A 15,912-nucleotide genomic window follows, 5' to 3' on the forward strand; every position below is an offset into this window, starting at 1 on the left:
CGGGGAGAGAAATGGAAACTATGTCCGTAATCTCCGTCAGGCGCTCGTGCTTTTTCATGCTGCATGTTCGTAGGTAGCACGTTGCTAACGGAGTGTAGCAGCCTTTTTCTCCGGTCTGTCCCAGTCATATCGAGTATGATTTATGATATTTTGTTATTTGTTTGCTTGGCTGATGGGAGATGTGTTTGTCTCATGTAGAAGTGACCTAGTTCATGTTGTTCCCAGGACGCTGAGGTTTCTGCAGAACTATAACATCACTATATTCGTTCTTCGTGGGTTCTCTGCCAGTTACTTTTAACACAAAACTCTCTAAGTTTTGATGTACTCTGCGTCCAAATGGGGGACCTACGGGTGTTTAACAGACGCTTTTATCCAAAGCGACTTACAATAAGTGCATCAACATTGGTAATCAAAAGAACTACTAGTCACCAGAAGTCATAAGTACATTTCCTTTTCCAAACAAGCATCTAAGAGCCTGAAGCAGAGCATAACTCAGAGCCAAAGAACAGAAACAAGAGAAACAGTTAGTGCTATAAGTAATACGAATACAATAAGTGCAACAAGCTAGTATGAATACAATAAGTGCTAAGTGTCATATACGGTAGTCTAATGCGCTTGCGCATATACTGGGATTTATACGGGAGTTGGGGTTACGCATGTAAAGGAGACACACAGTGATCCATTAAAGACCTACTGACCAAGATTACGAAGCCTCTATTGCATTGCTTTACATGGTGTCAGAAGTGAAAACGGAGTCATGGCAAAGTTCAATCCCCCGACAAACTTTTCCTTCGATAAACCAGGAGAATGGCCGGAGTGGAAGCAGCGTTTTGTGAGATTCAGAACCGCCACCAAGCTGGACAAAGAAGATGGCGCCGTGCAAGTGAGCAGCCTGATATACGCTATGGGAAGCGAGTCGGAGAACATCTTCCGTTCGTTTGCATTTACCGAAGATGGACACAGAGATGATTTTGTTAGGGTGCTTGGAAAGTTCGATGAGTACTTTGTGCCGAGAAGGAATGTAATACACGAACGTGCATGTTTCCATCTGCGCATGCAAAGACCGGGAGAGAAAGCCGAGACTTTTATCAGGGCTTTGTACGAACTGGCAGAGCATTGCGAATTCGGCGTGAGCAGAGATGAGAATATCCGCGACCGAATCGTCGTTGGAATACTTGACAAAGACGTCTCACGGAAGTTGCAGCTAACGAAGGACCTGACGCTAGCGCTGACCATAGAGACAGTCAGGCAGTCGGAAGAGGTAGCTTCGCAAGTCAGCATGCAAGGAGAGACAACGGGGGTGATACAAGAAGTTACTCACGAGCGCAGAAAATACTCCAACCACTACGGTAAACCAAAAGGGGAAAATAAAGGACAATGTGGACTGTGTGGGAAAGTGTGGCACAGTAAAGATGAAAATTGCCCGGCCAGAAAATCCACATGCAATACATGCAACAAAGTTGGACATTGGAGTAGGGTGTGTAGGAGCAGGAAGGCAGTGAGTGAGGTTACAGAGCAACAGCGGTCATACTTTCTTGGGGCTGTGAGGAAGGCAGGTGGGTCACCAGAGCAATGGGCCGTCGAGTTGCTGGTGGGCTCTACACCAGTTGACTTCAAAATCGACACAGGGGCCGATGTTAACATCATTCGCGAGGAGACCTACCACTCACTCATCCCCAAAAGACCACTGGAGCCTGCAGATATACCACTGGACAGCCCAGGCGGCGAGCTGCAGTGCATAGGACAGATCCAGAGCACTGTGACCTACAAAGGAAAGGCTCACCCACTCACAGCATATGTCATCCGCGGATGTACTGTAAATAACCTACTCAGCAGGCCGTTGTCTGTGGAAATGAATCTAGTGAGGAGAGTGGATGAAACGGTGTGCGACAGAGGACATCCACGGGCATATGGTGAGCATGGGACATTAAAGACTGAACCGGTGAGAATACTGCTGAAAGACAACGCTCAACCATATGCTGTATACACAGCACGACGCGTACCTCTCCCTATGCTGCAAAAGGTAAAGGAGGAGCTCCAGAGGATGGAGGGAAATGGCATCATCGAGAGGGTAACACAGCCCACGGACTGGTGTGCACCCATGGTGCCAGTCTTGAAGAAGAGCACAGGTAAAGCCCGCATCTGTGTTGATCTCAAGAGGCTGAATGAGGCTGTGAAAAGAGAACAGTATATCCTGCCTACTACTGATGAGATTACAGCAAAGCTGAGTGGGGCCACTGTCTTCTCTTCGCTCGATGCCGCCAGTGGGTTCTTCCAGATACCGTTGCACCCAGACAGCTGTAAGCTCACTACCTTCATTACTCCATTTGGCAGATTCAACTTCAAGCGGCTACCATTCGGAATAACAAGCGCACCAGAAATCTTCCAGAGGAAGATGATGGAGACCCTGCAGGGGCTGGAGGGTGTCGAGGTCTTCATGGACGACATTCTGGTCTATGGGGCCACAGAGGAGGAGCATGACGGTCGCCTGGAGAAGGTAATGCAGCGCATAGAGACAGCTGGTCTAAAGCTAAATCGTGAGAAGTGCTCCATCAGGCAGAGTCAGCTGCGGTTCCTCGGGCATCTCATTGACCGGTCCGGGATCCGGCCTGACCCCGACAAAGTGGAAGCTATTCGGCAGCTGTCACCACCAGCAGACGTGCAAGAGTTGAGGAGAATACTGGGAATGGTGAATTATCTCGGAAGATATATCCCCGAACTCTCAACGGTAGGACAGCCGCTGTACGAGCTCCTGAAGGACAAAAATACATGGATATGGAGCCATGTACAACAAACAGCATTTGAACACATCAAGGAGCTGTTGACAACTGCACCAGTACTCGCTTTCTATGACTTGAGCAAGCCCACGGCTGTGTCAGCGGACGCAAGTAGTTATGGATTGGGGGGTGTACTCCTTCAGCTGCACGGGGAGCAGTGGAAACCTGTGGCATATTGCTCCAGACGCCTCACTGAAGCAGAAACACGCTACGCCCAAATAGAAAAGGAAGGTCTGGCTGGTGTGTGGGCATGCGAGAAGTTTGACAGATACCTCAATGGACTGGAGCAGTTCAAGCTAATCACTGACCACAAGCCGCTGGTGCCTCTCATTAACAGCCGCAGCCTGGACAATGTACCTATACGATGTCAGCGTCTCCTCATGAGGCTCATGAGATTCAATCCAGTGGCAGAGTATGCTCCAGGGAAAACTCTGATCGTCGCGGACACCCTGTCACGCAGTCCACTGGCCAGCACGTGCGCGGAGACAGACACACACAGTGAGGTGGCATGCTACGTGGCTAGTGTAGTAGAGGGGATCCCCGCATCTACAAGCAAGATGGATGAAATCAGAATAGCGACAACATCAGACGCCGAACTGCTGTCAGTTGTGAAGCTCATAAAGAAAGGATGGCCTGAACACTTAAGCAATGTGCCCATGGACGCGAGAGAGTACGTCCAAGTGAAATCAGAGCTATCAGAACACAATGGCCTTGTCCTCAGAGGAAGCAGGATTGTTGTGCCAAGGGCAATGAGAGGTGAGATCCTTCAGAAAATTCACGAAGGGCACCAGGGCCTAGTCAAATGTAGGGAGAGAGCGTGCTCATCTGTGTGGTGGCCCGGACTCTCTACGGAGATAAACAAGCTTGTGACGTCATGTCAGGTGTGCTGTGAACTGAAAAGAACGCAACAAAAGGAACCTCTCATCTCCACACCGCTTCCGGAGCGACCCTGGAAGAGAATTGCAATGGACCTTTGTGAGCACAACCACCACAACTACCTGGTAATCTCGGATTATTACTCCAGGTTTCTAGAGATACTGCAGCTGCCATCGACAACAAGTGCACAAGTCATCCAAAGACTGAAAACAGTCTTCGCCAGGTTTGGCATTCCAGATGAGGTGGTGAGCGATAATGGACCCCAATTTTCAAGTGCGGAGTTCAAGGAGTGCGCGAGGCAGCTCGACTTCAAGCACTGCACATCCAGCCCTCACCACCCACAGGGCAATGGACACGCAGAGAGAGCCGTACAGATGGCAAAGAAAATTCTCAAACAAGAAGATCCTGTGATGGCTCTGATGAGTTATAGGTCCACTCCCTGCTCCACCACAGGCTTCAGTCCAGCCGAGTTGTTGATGGGGAGGAAAATCAGAACCACACTCCCCACTCTGGAGGAAAATCTCATACCCAAATGGCCCAGCAGGACAGCTGTGAAAGAGAGGGACGGGAGGGAAAAGGCTAAACAGGCTCACTACTTCAACCGCCGTCATGGAGCCAGGCCCTTACCTGCCCTGCGACCAGGAGATGTTGTATTCTCCAAGTTGGACCATGAAAAGTCATGGTCTTTGCCAGCAGTGATCTCAAGCGAGAGCACCACCCCGAGATCCTTCGTCATCAGGACGCAGCATGGAGTAGAGCTGCGACGGAACCGCCGTCACCTCCAACCAGAGCCGGTCCCCCAGCCCATCCCAGCAGTGCACGGGGAGATCACAGGGACAGACACACACTCTGACGGAGCCACCATGTTAGAGACTGTTCCTGTCAGTCAGAGTGTGGCTCCACCCACAACCTCTCTACCCGGTCAGACTGTGACCAGATCTGGACGGGTGTGCAAGCAAGTCGACAGGCTTGACCTGTAGATTAGTGTAGATCATATGGCCTTTGGGGGGGGAGGAGAAAAAAAAAGAAAAAGAAAAGTTGTGCATGATAATGTTTATTTGTTGGTTGATTGGAAAGAGACCAGTGTATGTTGAAATGTCTCCATTTGATTTAATTTGAGTTCATCTTGGTTCATGCTATGTGCTGTTTGAATAGCCATCTTTAGTTAAATTGTTCCTTTGATGTTATTGACATAACACTCAAAAGAGGGGGAGATGTCATATACGGTAGTCTAATGCGCTTGCGCATATACTGGGATTTATACGGGAGTTGGGGTTACGCATGTAAAGGAGACACACAGTGATCCATTAAAGACCTACTGACCAAGATTACGAAGCCTCTATTGCATTGCTTTACACTAAGTGGAAGGCTCAGGGTAGCACTTCCTGAAGAGGTGGGTCTTCAGCCTGATGAAAGATGGGCAGCGACTCCGCTGTCCTGACGTCAGTGGGAAGTTCATTCCACCACTGTGGGGCCAGGACAGAAAACAGACGTGACCGGGTCGATCGGCCGCCAGGACCTCTGAGCGACGGGGCGACCGATCGCCCCGAGGCAGCAGAGCCAAGTGGTCGGGCGGGGGTGTGAGGCTTGACCGTGGCCTGGAGATAGGAAGGAGCTGTTCCTTTCACTGCCCTGTATTCTAGCACCAGAGTCTTAAACTGGATGAGCTCTTACAGGGAGCCAGTGTAGAGAACGGAGAAAGGAAGTTGTGTGGGAGAACTTGGGGCGATTGAACACCAGGCGAGCTGCAGCTTTCTGGACAAGCTCCAGAGGTCTGATGGCCGACACCGGGGCTCCGGCGAGTAGAGAGTTGCAGAAGTCCAGGCGGGAGATGACAAGAGCCTGGATGAGAACCTGCGCCGTCTCGTCAGTCAGGAAGGGACGAATCCTCCTGATGTTGTAGAGCAGGAATCTGCAGGAGCGTGTAACGGATGAGCTGTTTGCCGAGAATGACAGTTGGTCATCCAGGGTCACACCCAGGTTCCTTGCAGTCCGAGTTGGCGTCACCACGGTATCATCAATGGTGATGGACAGGTCTCCCCTTCCCCGGGAGGAACAGCAGCTCAGTTTTGTCTAGGTTGAGCTTGAGGTGGTGTGTCGTCTCCACTTGGGTGTCACCGGGGGGAAATGACAAGACCAGCTGGGTGTCATCGGCATAACAATGGTAGGAGAAGTCATGCGAGCGAATAACAGAACCCAGAGATGTGGTGTAGAGCGAGAAGAGAAGGGGGCCCAGGACTGACCCTTGCGGAACCCCCGTAGTCAGCATGCGTGGTTCCGACACGGCCCCCCTCCAGGTCACCTGGTAGGATCGACCCGTCAGGTAGGATGCAAACAGTGAGAGTGCAGAGCCTGAGACGCCCATCCCCTCGAGGGATGAGAGGAGGATTTGATGGTTCACAGTGTCAAACGCCGCAGACAAGTCCAGGAGAATCAGGACAGAGGAGAGAGAGTTAGCTCTCGCGACGTGAAGCGACTCTGTCACTGCAAGGAGGGCCGTCTCTGTCGAGTGACCCACTTTGAACCCGGACTGGTGGGGGTCCAAGAGGCTGTTCTGGTGGAGATAGGAAGACAGTTGGTTAAAGACAGCACGTTCAAGTGTTTTGGATAGAAAGGGTAGAAGAGAAACCGGTCTGAAGTTCTTGACATCAGAGGGGTCAAGTGATGGTTTCTTCAGAAGGGGGGTGACTCTGGCAGTCTTGAAAGCCGTGGGAAAGCATCCTGAAACAAGAGATGTGTTGATGAGGTGGGTGAGGAAAGGAAGGCGTTCAGTCGCAATAGACTGAAGAAGAGGGGAAGGGATCGGGTCAAGGGAGCACGTGGTGGGGCGGTTAGATGTAACAAGGTTGAGGACCTCGTTAGGGGAGAGAGGAGCCAGATAGGGTAAGATGGGGCGTGGAGATGGGAGGGAGAGCTGTGGGGGCAGGATTGGACAGGGAGAGAGGGACTGAGAGAAGGAGGATCTGATATCGTTTACCTTCTTGTCAAAGAAGTTGGCGAAATCATCAGGGAGAAGGGAGGAAGTAGGAGGAGGGGGTGGGGGTTGGAGGAGTGAAGTGAAAGTTTCAAAGAGTTTTTTAGGATTGGAAGCAGAGGTTAGGATTTTAGAGCGGAAGAACGCAGCTTTAGCAGTAGATAGAGAGGAGGAAAAAGTGGAAAGAAGAGCTTGGAAGTTCAGAAGGTCCTCCGGGAGTTTGCCTTTTCTCCATTTACGCTCAGCCTCTCTTAGGCTCCGTCTATCAGTACGCACTGCGTCCGACAGCCACGGGGCGGGTGGAGTTGGGCGTGCAGGCCTGGAGGTGAAGGGACAGAGTTTGTCCAAAGAAGAAGTAAGGGTGGAGAGGAGAAGATCAGTAGCAGTATCAGGGGATAGGAGAGAGAAAGATTCAGGGTCAGGGAGAGCAGAGGTGACAGAAGAGGAAAGATCAGCAGGGGAGAGGGAGCGGAGATGACTCTGGGTAGAAACCATGTGTTTCAGTACAGTCATGTATTTAGGCTCTTTGTGTACAACTGGTTTTAATTCTATATTTTGCTTTTATAGTATACATAGGCCTAATGTGTGATGCTATTCATATGTGATCAATATTTTCTTGTTGATACAAAGCCAAAGTTTATGGGCTGTTAAGTCCCATTAATACAAATATATATATATATATATATATATATATATATATATATATATATATATATATACACATAATCAATCAAGTTGTCTTTTAATAACTTTGCTTAGTTACGCTGACATTCTGTGACTGTTCTTCCTTTTTGTGGGCTTCACCAAAGCTTTGTGTACATTATACACACACATATATATATATATACATATATATATATATATGTATATATATAGCCCAAACCTGAATGCTCTGCTATACCAAATTGTGAGAAAACGGAAAATCCAGAAAAAAGTATTTCCTATATTTTAAATACAAAATACATGTATTTTATTTTAATACATTTATTTGAGGGGTATTTTGTATTTTGTATCAAAATACATTTTGATGTATTTTTGCCCATCTCTGCCCACGGCCAAGATGCAAGATGCCACCAAGGCTTAGCTGGCCCCACCCACTGTCAATGGGTGGAGAGCCACTTAGTCCACCAGGTTGCCAGGATGCCAGGATAGCTATGAAAGAAAACAACATCACTTCAAGCCAACGCCTCTTCTCGTAAGCCTTGTTCCCCTGAGGCATATGCAGTACGTCAGGTTAGACACGCCCACAGAGTGAGGTATCAAGAACCTGGGATGTCCAAACCAGAGTTACTAATGTACAATCTGATACTCTGAGAGTCACGTCTCCTCAAATCAAAGTACATTTTTTCTGAGTGACAGCAGAGCTGCAGTCGAGACAAGTCTCTCTGTTTCTCTGTAAAGAAACATTCAACTGAATCCAGCAGCTTCTTCTCAACAACACAAACTCTGGTGAGTTCACTGTTCTACAGACCAAATGTAGTCAACATGTAGTTCAAGAGAGAAACCAAAACTGTAGCCAAGAAACATAAGTAACATCAGATAAACTAGGCCTGCTAGAAGCTAACTAGTGTAGCTTAAATGTTGCGTATCTGATTTTATCTCTTGACTTTAATGACCTGTAAAGACAGAAGTTTGACGTGTTACAACAAGCTGTGACACAATCTGGTAAATATCCTTAAAGTTCAAAGCCTTTTTTCCTCAATGTCACTGTTTGTGTAGTTCCTGCTGTCTGTCTTTGTGACGCAGTTCAGCTGATCATATCTGATGTGACATCAAACCTCAGAACTACTCGGACAGGAAGTTCCACTGGACAAATGTTTAGCTGAGGTCCACCTGGTGACCGTGGGGGTTGTGGAGAGAAATGATGTATATAGTGTAATAATATGTCTCATTTATGAAGTGTGTAGGATCCATACTTAAAGTGTACGTGTGCACAAAAGAAGGAAATGACGCACGGCCACTTTAATATTCCACCACACACTGTACATGGTATAGGCCCCGCCTCCGCTTAGTTTATTAAACAAAGCGCTCAAAGCAGCAGACTCACTAGATCTGCTTCAAGAGGTGATTGTGTCATTTCACATAGGTCAAGCTCTTTTAGCAAATCTACATTCTCTGTGAAGGCAGCTCACTCGTGGAATGCTCTTCCACCACATATACGCACACACACACACACACACCCACACACACACACACACACACACATACAAAACATTCAAACACAGCCTTAAGAAATGGCTTGTTGCCAATCAGGTGTGCAAGCATTGATGTACTGTCTGTCCTGCCTGCTTGTTTCGCCTATATGTGCATTTGGCTTGTTCAGTGTTGCTATTTTCCATTTTTTTAATGTGCCTCAGTGTTATATATGTGCTTGTACTGTAGGTGGTTTGTTCTGCTCTGCTCTAGTGTCGTACACTTTTCTTTTGCTTATATGTGTATTGGTTTTATCTATACGTTACTGTCTGTTTATCTATGAATTTTAATTCCATTTAATTTGAAATTTTGTAATTTTGAGGCAGCCTTCAAACATCTGGCCGGGGACACCAGATGAAAACTAGCCTCTCTGGCTAACTCTGGTTCACCTACAGTTTCACTGTTGTTGGTGTGCATTGTCCCTGCAAAATAAATAAACAAATAAATAAACAAACAAACAATACCAAGCATTGTAGTACTTGTGACTCATCAGCACAGATAATACTGCTGCTTTGAGAGTTCATGATAAAGAGGGGTTTATAAATAACAATTAAACTATGAAGCATTAATATTCATTAAACTATCCAACGTCTGATTAGAATTTAAATCTCCACCTTGAACTGAAGTTAAGTACATTTAAGTACATTGTGCTGATGAAGCCTCTCTTTCACTCTTCACTCCATTTGAATGAAGGACTTTTACTGTCTTTTACAGAGATTTACTGTTATTAAATTAATAAAAGTTGGATTTCTTTTTCACTCTTGTTGTCCTCAGAGTGTAGATATGTCTGCTGCCAGCTGTCTGCTGACTGAAGATCAGTTTCTGTGCGCCATCTGTCTGGATGTGTTCACTGATCCAGTCACCATACCATATGGACACAACTTCTGTAAAACCTGCATCACTTATCACTGGAATGTTAATGTCCCCAATCAGTGTCCAATCTGTAACAAGCTTTTCTACACCAGACCTGAACTGCTGGTCAATACCTTCATCTCTGAGATGGTTGCTCAGTTCAGACAGTCAGCTCAACAGAAAGCCAGCAGCAGCAGCTCAGAGCAACAAGCTGCCAAACCAGGAGAAGTTCCCTGTGACGTCTGCACTGGAACCAAACTGAAGGCCCTGAAGTCCTGCCTGGTGTGTCTGGTCTCCTACTGTGAGACTCACCTGGAGCCTCATCTGACAACGTCAGGTCTGAAAAGACATCAGCTGATCGACCCTGTGGAGAACCTGGAAGGCAGGATGTGTACGAAGCACGATAAACTGCTGGAGCTGTTCTGTAAGACCAACCAGATGTGTGTCTGCATGCTCTGCACTGTTCTGTACCACAAGAACCATGATGTTGTTCCTCTGAAAGAAGAATCTGAAGGAATGAAGGCCGAGCTGGAAAAGACTGAGGCTGAAGTTCAGCAGATGATCCAGAAGAGACGACTGAAGATTCAGGAGATCAAACACTCAGTGGAGCTCAGTGAGGAAGATGCAGACAGAGAGATAGCAGATGGTGTTCAGGTCTTCACCGCTCTGATGAAGTCTGTTGAGAGAAGCCAGACCGAGCCCATCGACAAGATCAAAGAGAAGCAGAGAAAGACAGAGAAACAGGCTGAAGGCTTCATCAAAGAGCTGGAACAGGAAATCTCTGAGCTGAAGAAGAGAAGCACTGAGGTGGAGCAGCTCTCACGCTCTGAAGACCACCTCCACCTCCTCCAGAGCTTCAGGACCCTGAACACTGCTCCACCCACCAAGAACTGGACAGGAGTCAGAGTCAGTCTACCTTCATATGAGGGGACTGTGAGGAGAGCTGTGAATCAGCTGGAGGAGACGCTCAGTAAACAGATGAAGAAGCTGTTTGAGGCCAAGCTGAAGAGGGTCCAGCAGTCTGCAGTGGATGTGACTCTTGATCCTCCTGTATCCTTGATACAGCACACCGTAAACTCCTCCTCTCTGATGATGGGAAACAAGTTAAACAAAGTGATGAAGAGCAGGATCTCCCAGACAATCCAAAGAGATTTGATAGATCTAAAAGTGTTTTATCAAAGCAGAGTTTCTCTTCAGAAAGATTTTACTACGAGGTTCAGGTTCAAGGGAAGACTAACTGGGATTTAGGAGTGGTCAGAGAGTCGATCAACAGGAAGGGAAGAAACACAATGAGCCCTCAAAATGGATTCTGGATGATAAGTTGTTTGTGTGAGAATGAGTACAAAGCTCTTGATGACCCTGATATCCTTCTCTCTCTGAAGTCTCAGCCTCAGAAGGTGGGGGTGTTTGTGGATTATGAGGAGGGTCTGGTCTCCTTCTATGACGTTGATGCTGCAGATCTTATCTACTCCTTTACTGACTGCTGGTTCACTGAGAAACTCTACCCAATCTTCTGTTTCAATCATGGGAGTAGTAGGGAATCATTCTGGGATTTTATGATGAACTCCCCTCTGATCATCTCTCCTGTCAGTCACACTGAGTAGAACAAACACTTGATTTTCAACAGAAAGATCATTTAATAGAATACATGTAGATTTATTGATGATGTAGTTACTACATTGTTTTTTCAATGTGTTTTTTTCTGTAATTGTTTTTCTTTGATGTGTCACATTTCTTCTTACTACAACACAGATTTGACCAAACTGACTAATACATCTGATGTAGTATAAAGTATTGTAATAACTGACTTTAAGATTGTTGAATCATGAAAACACAATGTACTCTGAAATAAGAAGCTTTTGCACGTTCCTTTAATGTCTGAATACCAAATGAAATTACTTTATCATCTGATCATTGTTTATAAGAAGCTTTGCATTCTGGAATACATGACTGAAGAACAGTTTATAAATAAGACAAAAGTCATTTGATGATCTTCCTAAATAAACAGAAGCTAAATAAAGTGTCCATGTTGTCTGAGGAAGGTACTTTATTGTTGATTAATATCACGTTGAATAAAACATTGATGGTATTCATAATCACCTCAAAATCATCTTGAGCTGACGAGCTCCAGCACAACATCACATATTAGATGGTTGGTAGTGTAACATAATGTAGTGTTGTTCATGACTTTAAACCAGGACTACTAGTTAGTAGAGAGTCAGAGAGATGGGAGGACGCCCTCTAGAGGAGTTCATGACAAACTGCAGCCTGTGTTCATATGAAGACATGCTCTCATTTTAGTCCACTAGGTGTGTCTGTGGTCCAACACATAGAGAACATCAAGAACTAATATGTGACCCACTCAGCTCTGACTCTCTGCAGTCTGAGAGCTTCTTAGTTAGTAAGGCAAGGCAAGTTTATTTCTACAGCACATTTCATCAATGAGGTAATTCAAAGTGCTTCACATAAAACCATTAAAAACATCAAAACATAAGGCAAAAGAAAAGGAGATTTAAAAACAATTAAGAACATTGATTGAAACATTAACAACGGTCATTAAAACACTAAAAAGCAGCGTAAGAAATAAAATACAATAGTAATAATGCAGAAATGCAGGAAATGGATTAATATCCTTGAATCTGGTTCAATCAAAGGCAGCAAACATAACAGTCTTCAGTCTGGATTTAAAGGAGCTGAGGGTCTCTGCAGACCTGCAGCTTTCTGGGACTTTGTTCCAGTTATGTGGAGCAGAAGAACTGAACGCTGCTTCTCCATGTTTAGTTCTGACTCTGGGAACAGAAAGTAGACCGGTCCCAGACCACCTGAGGGGTCAGGATGGTTCATAGGGTAGCAGCAGATCAGAGATGTATTTTGGCCCTAAACCATTCAGTGCTTTATAAACCAACAGCAGGATCTTAAAGTCAAGTCTTTGTTGGACAGGAAGCCAGTGCAAAGACCTCAGAACTGGAGTGATGTGATCCACTTTCTTGGTCTTAGTGAGGACTCGAGCTGCAGCTTTCTGATTGACTTTGTACAGAGACCTGTGAACACACCGTTACAGTAGTCCAGTCTACTGAAGACAAATGATGGACAAGTTGAGACATAAGTCCTTTAGTCCTTGATATGTTCTTCAGGTGATAGTAGGCTGGTTTTGTGATTGTCTTGATGTGGCTGTTCAGGTTGAGGTCTGAATCCATAACTACACCTAGGTTTCTGGCTTTGTTTGTGGTTTTTAACATCAGTGATTGAAGCTCAGCGCTGACTTTCAATCTTTCGTCCTTGGTACCAAAAAGAATGACTTCTGTTTTATCTATGTTTAATTGAAGAAAATTCTGGCACATCCAGTCGTTGATTTGTTCAATGCATTTAGCAGCCCAACACACTTTGTTGTTTTCCATAATCTGAGCTAGTGGAAGCATGTAGATGTTGAACAGAAGAGGCCCCAGTATTGAACCTTGGGGAACACCACATGTCATTTAATCAGCTCTGATGTGTAATTAGCTACAGACACAAAGTATTCTCTGTCCTTCAAGTAGGATTCAAACCAGTTAAGTGCTGTGCCAGAGAGTCCCACCCAGATTTTTAGTCTTTCTAGTAGTATATCATGGTCGACCGTGTTGAATGCAGCACTGAGATCTAGTAATACTAAGACTGAAGTTCTGCCATTGTCTGTGGATGTAGTCTCAGTACTGTGGTGCTGTCGAAAGCCTGACTGGAAGACATCAAAACTGTTATTTACAGCTAAGAAGTTGTTCAGTTGTTGAAAAAATGCTTTTTCAATTATTTTACTTAAAAATGGGAGGTTTGATATTGGCCTATAATTTTTCATCGTAGCGGAGTCTAAATTAGCCTTCTTTAGGAGTGGTTTAATAACTGCAGTTTTTAGGGCTTGTGGGAAGACACCTGAGAGAAGAGATGTGTTTACAATTTGTAAAAGATCAGTGGTCAAGCAGCTTGAAATATTTTTGAAAACGTGTGTAGAATATCCAAGCAGCAGGAGGATGACTTCAGATGTTGAATAATGTCTTCTAGGCTTCTAAGGTCGATTGAATGAAATGTAGTAGCTTTAAGTAAAACTCAGACTAAAGTTATTTCTTTTTTATTGTAGCTTATCTAGTTCTATATAATATCTAAATACTTCTGTGTAAATCCTGTCCAGATCATTAACCTTTAAGTTTCTTTAAGCTAACTATGTACAAATATACACTATTACACACTCATGGCCAAGATGCAGTGGTGGGCCGTCAGGGCCAGCTAAGCCTTCTCTGCTGGCCTAAACAGAATCACAAAGTTATAGCTATTTTATAATTTAATAATTTTTCCATTAGCTTATTTTCTCATTGCACAGCTCCTGTCTTCCTCCGTTGCTCTGCTTCCAGTGCAGCTTGTTTTAAGTAATAATAATAATAATAATAATAATAATAATAATACATTTTATTTATCGAGTGCTTTTCATAGTACTCAAAGACACTTTACATTAAAATCATCATATATAAAAGCTATACACTATAAAAAACATAAAACACACAATAATGGTCACACATTAAAAGCAGTTTTGAAAAGGTGGGTTTTCAAAACTCAGTGCAGTCTCAGATGTGTTTGGGGAGAGAGTAGAAGTAGAAGGAGAGCTCTTATCCAATCAGAAAGCTAGCTAGGAGATCTTAGTGTTTAGTAAGAGTTCAAGTTGAAACATATGTAAGAAGTTATGACATTGTCATGACATTTTTTGCGTTTTTAAACAGATTTCTGGAGAAGGACATTTCCAGAAAAGCTGGACATCGTATCAAAGGGTCGGTCAAGTCCACAGCTAGCAGCCCTGATCCGGCATGGAGAAGGATTTGCATGAACGGTGTTTCTGAATGACAGCGGTGGAGAAGCGTTGCACATTTTATGGCTAAGAATGAGTTTCATTTGCAACTGAGCTCTTGGTGTTTGGAGCTGTTTGGAGCTATGCTACGCTAACCAAGGCAGCTACAGGACAGGACAGCACAAGCTACGTGCTTTTGAAAACGTTTGGAGAGACCTGAGTGGAACAGCTCCTTCCTATCTCCAGACCATGGTCAAGCCTTACACCCCCGCCCGACCACTTCTCTCTGCTGCCTCGGGGCGATCGGTCGCCCCGTCGCTCAGAGGTCCTGGCGGCCGATCGACCCGGTCACGTCTGTTTTCTGTCCTGGCCCCACAGTGGTGGAATGAACTCCCCACTGACGTCAGGACAGCGGAGTCGCTGCCCATCTTTCATCAGGCTGAAGACCCACCTCTTCAGGAAGTGCTACCCTGAGCCTTCCACTCAGCACTTATTGTTTTCATACTAGCTTGTTGCACTTATTGTATTCGTATTACTTATAGCACTAACTGTTTCTCTTGTTTCTGTACTTTGGCTCTGAGTTATGCTCTGCTTCATGCTCTTAGATGCTTGTTTGGAAAAGGAAATGTACTTATGACTTCTGGTGACTAGTAGTTCTTTTGATTACCAATGTTGATGCACTTATTGTAAGTCGCTTTGGATAAAAGCATCTGCTAAATGACTGTAATGTAATGTTAATGTAATGTAATGTAATGTTAATTACATTGATTTGGACTATATGTATTGTCCGTTAATTCCGAAGCATCCCGTTATGCGCGGGGTTATTGTCCGGACAGTTGAATCTGTTTGGGCTGTTGTTTCCCCGCTAATCTAGTTAGCTTAGCCCCCCTGATGACACACAGCCTCAGCTGTTTTTTGTTATTGTTCCGGGTTCAGAGGTCACAGAGCCTGTTTGTTACGTGAGCGCAGTCCACCGAAAACATTATATTTCCCACAATTCAAGCTTCTGCATTTTCCAAATGCACTAGTATTATTCAAACGTATTGTTCGGTTCTTAAGCCTCATACCGAACGGTTTAATATTAATATGTGTATTATTACACCCTAGAAACAAATAACCATAGCTGTGGCATCATAATGAGCTTATTAGGAGATGGCTCAAGTGTAGTAGGACAGCACAGAAGGCCCAGGTATAAAATGTACGGTCCGCCACGGCCAAGATGTAAGATGCCACCAAGGCTTAGCTGGCCCCACCCACTGTCAATGGGTGGAGAGCCACTTAGTCCGCCAGGTTGCCAGGATGCCAGGATAGCTATGAAAGAAAACAACATCACTTCAAGCCAACGCCTCTTCTCGTAAGCCTTGTTCCCCTGAGGCATATGCAGTACGTCAGGTTAGACACGCCCACAGAGTGAGGTATCAAGAACCTGGGAT

General features: G+C 45.3%; 1 protein-coding gene across 1 annotated transcript; it reads left to right on the forward strand.

The window, feature by feature from the left end:
* The first annotated feature begins 9,603 nt into the window (after nt 1-9,603).
* Nucleotides 9,604-11,276, forward strand: LOC137881905 (E3 ubiquitin/ISG15 ligase TRIM25-like). Its single transcript, XM_068724095.1, has 2 exons — nt 9,604-10,416; nt 11,055-11,276. The coding sequence occupies exons 1-2, from the start codon at nt 9,604-9,606 to the stop codon at nt 11,274-11,276; spliced, it is 1,035 nt and encodes a 344-aa protein (XP_068580196.1).
* The last annotated feature ends 4,636 nt before the right edge of the window (nt 11,277-15,912 follow it).

Source organism: Cebidichthys violaceus, unplaced genomic scaffold (genome assembly GCF_023349555.1).
Source record: "Cebidichthys violaceus isolate CVI_PGR_0920_01 unplaced genomic scaffold, fCebVio1.0.p SCAF_3, whole genome shotgun sequence".
NCBI lineage: Eukaryota > Metazoa > Chordata > Actinopteri > Perciformes > Stichaeidae > Cebidichthys > Cebidichthys violaceus.